We start from the raw sequence: 6,000 nt of genomic DNA on the forward strand, positions 1-6,000 counted from the left end.
TAATTAGAGAAGTGAGGCTCAAATGAGATTGAATATATTGCTTTGAGAAATATAAACCACATATATCAATATAATGTTCAAAGTGCTTTCTTACATCAGTTCTATGAATATTAGTTCTGTGTTCCTAAGGTGAATGTAAACATTCTTAGTGTTTAACATAGTAGGCTTCGAAGCGGAATAGACCAACATCCAAATCTGGATGTTGGCACAGCAGGTCAAGCCGCTGCCTGTAATGCTGGCATGCTATAGGACCACTGGTTTGAGACCTTGCTACTTTCCTTCTGTCCAGCTCCCTGCTAATGCACCTGGGAAAGAAGCAGAAGATGGTCCAGGACTTAGGCTCCAGCCATCCACAAGGGAGACCCAGATGGACTTTCAGTCACCCGGCTTCAGTCTGGCTCAGCCCTGGCCACTGCAGTCATTTGGGGAGAAAACCAGTGAACAGTAGATCATTCTCTACCTCTCCATCTCATTTTTTTTTTTTTTAAAGATTTATTTATTTGTTTGAAAGGCAAAGCTGCAGAGAGAAGTCTTCCATCTGCTGGTTCACTCCCCAGATGGCCGCAACAGCCGGAGCTGAGCCAATCCAAAGCCAGGAGCCAGGAGCTTCTTCCAGGTCTTCCACGCGGGTATAGGGACCCAAGGACTTGGGCCACCTTATACTGCTTTCCCAGACCAGAGCAGAGAGCTAGATCAGAAGAAGAGCAGCCAGGACTAGTATATGGGATGCCAGCACTGCAGGCCAGGTTTAAACACGCTGTACTACAGTGTCACCCCCTCTCCCCCAACAATTCTGCCTTTCAAATAAATATGTAAAAAAAAAAAAAAAAAAAAAAACTGGTCTCTATCACTTGTTAGCTGTGTGATCTTACAAACCACGTAAAATCTCTTCACTTTAATCTCCTCATCTATAGATGGAAATAAAAGTACCATGAAGGGACTGCTAGACAAATTAAGAGATATCACATATAAAGCACACTGCATAATGCCTTGATTACTAACAGGAACTATGAATTTCTGTATTTTAATTTCTATTTCAAGTATGCCGTTTGTTGTTCTGATCTGCTCTGTAACTAGGCAAATCACTCTTCTGGCCAAGATTATCTAAGTAACTAAATCAATTACCAGATTTTAAAAATAAAAGGCATTCCAGGAAGCGTTTATATATGGTAACAAACTGAAAATAACTCTGTGGAACGGGCATCTGGCACAGTGGTTCAGTTGCTATTCGGAAAGCCTGCATCCCGCATCAAAGTGCCTGGTTCAAGCCCCGGCTATTCAGCTTCCAGGTAACGTGTTCCCTGCGAGGCAGAGGTGACGGCTCATGCACTTGAGCCCCTGGCACCCAAGTGAGACCCAGACTGAGTTCTGGTTTCAAGCTGGCCCAGCCTTGCCTGTTGTGGACATTGGGAGGTGAAACAGTGGATGAAAAATCTCTTTCTCTCTGCCTTTCAAATAAGAAAATAGGCCAGAGCCGCGGCTCAATAGGCTAATCCTCCGCCTTGCGGCGCTGGCACACCGGGTTCTAGTCCCGGTCGGGGCACCGATCCTGTCCCGGTTGCCCCTCTTCCAGGCCAGCTCTCTGCTGCGGCCCGGGAGTGCAGTGGAGGATGGCCCAAGTGCTTGGGCCCTGCACCCCATGGGAGACCAGGAGAAGCACCTGGCTCCTGGCTTCGGATCAGCGCGGTGCACCGGCCGCAGCGCGCCGGCCGCGGCAGCCATTGGAGAGTGAACCAACGGCAAAGGAAGACCTTTCTCTCTGTCTCTCTCATTGTCCACTCTGTCAAAAAAAATAAAAATAAGAAAATAAAAATAATCACAAAATATCAAAGCTTTTAAAAATTGATCATTTTTACAGACTGTTCCATTTCCATGACAAAGAAGCTGATTACACAAATATGTACTTGTAAACTCCAGAAGCATGTAAGTGGTGATTCAACTTTTTCCTTTTTCAAGCACTTAGATTTCAACATTCTGGCCCTTCCTAACATCAAGTTAGCATTCCAACACCTTAATTAGTTTTTAAAATACTCCCAAACCACTCATCAAAAGAAAAGGTTCCTGTAGTGGATAGGAAACCATGAAGCTATAAATATGGACAAGCTTCTCCCTCTTCACCTGCTAAATATCACTCTATTTCATTAGCTCCTCCTTTCTAATTGTTTTTAAAGTTTCAATGATTAGGAATCTGCCATCCTACCAAGCTACTGGTAACTGTAATAGCTACTTACACTATATCATATATATCAACCATACACTGCTCCCAAACTTCTAAGTCACGTTCTCAAACTGCGGTTTGCAGATCTGTATGGATCCTGAAGACCTGCACAGAGGAGTCGTGAAGCCAAAATTTTTGATTTATGTTGTGGTGGCAGGGACTGAACCATCACCCCTTCTTCGCAGGATGTGCCATCAATGAGAAGCCGGAATCGGGAGCGGAGCCAGGACTCAAATCCAGACACTCCAACATGGCGGGGGGTGGGGGTGGGGGGTTGGGCAGGCTCAAGCAGCATCTTAACCACTGTGCCAGACCCCTGCCCTCAGAACTATTTCAAATATGAAGACATAATTGGCCTGTTCACTCTGCTGACACCTGCACTGTGGGAGAAAGCAACAGTACGTCTGCTGAGTCTTAGCAACAAAGACAGTGACAAGACACTGCCAGTTTCACTTAACAATTTTCTTGAAGTAGTAAAAGTATTTTGACCACATCGTTTTAATACCCTGTGTAAAGAAACAGGAATTGCGCATAAAGCACTCCTCATTTTTACCAAGTACCACGGTTTTCTGGAGAAGCAGCAGTTGTGCAATTGAGTTGTAACACAAATTGGCTGCTTTTTTCAGGACGCATCACTTTTACGTGAAAAAATACTCCACAAACTAACTTGGGTAATCAAGAAAAACTTCACCAAACTGAACCAAGTGAGCCTATTACTTCAGAAAAACAACTGACAGCATTAGTTGTCTGTGATAAAATTCCAGCTTCAAGTCAACCTTAAAAATGTGGGAGAACATAGAGAGCAGGCACTTAACCTAGTAGCTAAGATGCCCCATGTCCCAAATTGCAACGGCTGGGGTTCAGCTCCAGCTGCAGCCAGACTCCCAGCAGTGCTGAACCTCAGCTGGGCTCCTGCCGCACCTGGGGAGGCCCTGATTGGAGTTCCTGGCTCTTGGCTTCAAAATGGCCCAGGCGTTTGAGGCGTCATCCAGTGGATGGGATATGCATGCCTCTCAAACAAATAAAAACTCATTTTTAAAATGCAGAGAACTTGGGCCAACCATCCTCAGTTTGATGGTGTCCCGGGACTTAAAGACATTTCTCACGAGATCGATGAATATAAAAATGTGACCTTTTTGATAATATCTAAGGAAAAATGACAACTCATATGTCTGCACATCTCAGAGAGCCAAGCCATCAGTGAATGTATACATATTTTTAAAGCTTCTCAGCTTTAACTTTTAATACTGTAAATATCATCACATCTAACAAGCAACAACATCTTTGGTAACCTTAGTAACTTCTTTAGATTGTAAAGGAGTATTGAGACGAAGAGCTATGCCAATCAATGGTCTAATATAAAGGAAACCAACTTTTCAAAGTTCCTAGATCATGCAATTCTTTTTCCTCTTTTTCAGTACCTCTTTCCAAGAGCCTTAGCCTTTCCGTTCCTTAGGAGCTGACCTGTAGAAGCTGTGTGTGTTGGGCAAGAGGGGAGGAAGCCGACTAGAATGAAATGATGGGGTTTGACTAAAAGGTAAGAAACTTGAAAATCCTATCTAACCTTCCTCTGTGTTCTGGCTGGACCCAAGTCCTGAGTCAGACGACTCCGTGAACTACAGAAAGAACACAGACAGCTGGCAGCGAGTACCGGGGCGGTGAGGTGAACGGCGAGGGGAACAGGGTAGTCGGAGGAGAGGGAAATGCCAGAAACACGGGTTTGCCTGTAATCCCCACGCTCTCACGCCCGAGGCTCCCGAGGGACGTACCAGCGGAGCGCCCACAGAGCTCCCCGGCCCCCGATAGTGGCAGGGCTCTCGCTAAACCCCACCCTTACCCCGAATCCTTTCAGAGTCGTCCTCCTCGCCCCTCGCCCCCCTCTCTCGCTCTCACTCACACACGGGCGCACACCCACACCCCTCTTCGCTCCGCAACCCCCGCGACCCCACGGATCCTCACCACCAACAGGTTCCTGTCCTCCACCAGCTGCCGCTTCCGAAGAATCTCTGATTTCAGAACGTCCATCTCGATGCCTGGGCTGAAGTCCGAGCTACCCTCTCCCGTTCCGGACCTCGCTTCACTCGACCAGCCGCGGAGAACCCAACGCAGACACCAACACCGAGCCGAAACACGGGAAGACAACAACTGACGTGGGTCACTTCCGGCGGAAGCTGAGGTCAACAAGAGGCGGGGAAAAGAGGGCGGTCGGGGCGCCTATTAGCGAAGCGGCTGCTGATGCGCGCCCCCTGGCCGCGCCCTCCAGAAGCGCGCCTGTAGTATCGCCTGCAAAAGAGGTAGAAATGAATGGGAACGCAAACCCACGAATCCTGTTGAGGTCCTTGTGCGGCATTTTTAATCCTTATTGTCCCTGCTGATGTAGGTCCAAAAGCCTCCTCGTAGAACGTCTATATTATATTCAGTAAGGCAGGATCCTACTCCTGTACTAGAAGCTTTCCTCCGAGTTCCTGGAGTTGTTAAGGTCTTGAACGGTGAGAAAAACCTGAATAACGTTGGCTCCCAGGTGTAGAGGAAAAGGGCGCTGTTCATTTCTAGCCTGTTAAACTTCCCCTAGACTTAAGCAACTGCATCCATCGAGGCATTTCCGGAGTCATTCTCTCCTCCCTTACTTACACATTGCTTATACTAGGCTGGAGATAATTAAACATCTACCTCAGGCTAACTGAGATCAACCTTTTGATTATGTGTTCAGCAGTCAAGATTGTCAATGACGTGATTGGAGATTGAACCAGAAATTTACATATGTATTTATTTTCTTGTCTAACCCAAGAAGTAAAATGTTACTCTGGAGAAGAATTATGTCAGATTTTTTTTTAATCCCTAAAGATTGCTTATTTTTTGCTCCATGCCATGAAATCACTTTTTTATAAAATTTTTATTAAGTCATTCTTGAGCTGTATGTGAAATGTTAGGATTTTTTTTTTCTTTCACTCAATGAGGAAAGAAATTTCATTCCCTTTAGTCAGATGGTAATGGAGTAAACTGATTTATTAAAAAAAAAAAAAGAGAGAGAGAGAGAGAGAATTGTTTATTTGGCTTCAGGAAGTTTTGCAGCATGTGTGTGGGTTAAATTTCATCTAAAAGATATCTGACTTAAGCCAAGTGAGTTCACTGTCTTACCTGATATGTTTTGCTGACTTTATAGCTTTTGAGAGTATAAGATACTTCACAAAAACAGTGGGTGGAGGGTGAGGGGGTGCCTTGGCCTAAACATGGTAATATTCTTGTATGGATATCTGTTTCCTAGATCGTTTATAATTCAATAAGCTAAGAACTTTATTAGCATTCTCCTGATACAGAGATTAGAAATTATAAAACAGAAGCCAGATGACAGGAACAGTAATAGAAGTTTACGGAGGACACAGGTGCGATGATGGGAGACTGTGCCAGCTCCTCTTAAATGGCAGACATCCGCGGATTCTGAGGTTTAGGTAACTGTGTCTGCTAAATGCTGATGAAGGCCCAAGATCAAAGAGTCGCAGAGATGAATAACTGAACAAGCAAATACTTGAGGAGCCTTTGCAATGTGAGAAAGAGGATGACCAGCAGGATTTGGAATAATGTGGGACCCATGTATCAGGGGTACATGTATCAGGTACATGCATCAGGGGTACCCATGTATCAGGACGGGCATTAAACCTGTGTTCCACATAGAAGTCCCTGAGTTCCACATGGGGCTTAGTCTCCAGACTCCAACTTCCTGCTAGTGCGGATCCTGGAAGGCAGTGGTAAGAGTTCAGCTAGGGGTCGTTGCTGTGGCATGG

At 45.5% G+C, this 6,000-nt stretch overlaps 1 protein-coding gene across 4 annotated transcripts in view; it reads right to left on the minus strand.

The window, feature by feature from the left end:
• Positions 1 to 4,371, minus strand: part of PRPF18 (pre-mRNA processing factor 18) — a 108,855-nt gene extending 104,484 nt beyond the window's left edge. For all 4 annotated transcript variants that reach the window (XM_062210868.1, XM_062210865.1, XM_062210867.1 and 1 more), the window contains exon 1: positions 4,178 to 4,371. In XM_062210868.1, the coding sequence (XP_062066852.1) occupies positions 4,178 to 4,243 (66 nt within the window). In that variant the 5' untranslated portion in view covers positions 4,244 to 4,371. The remainder of the gene's footprint in view (positions 1 to 4,177) is intronic.
• Between the last annotated feature and the right edge of the window lie 1,629 nt (positions 4,372 to 6,000).

This window comes from Lepus europaeus, chromosome 14 (assembly GCF_033115175.1).
Source record: "Lepus europaeus isolate LE1 chromosome 14, mLepTim1.pri, whole genome shotgun sequence".
Classification (NCBI taxonomy): domain Eukaryota; kingdom Metazoa; phylum Chordata; class Mammalia; order Lagomorpha; family Leporidae; genus Lepus; species Lepus europaeus.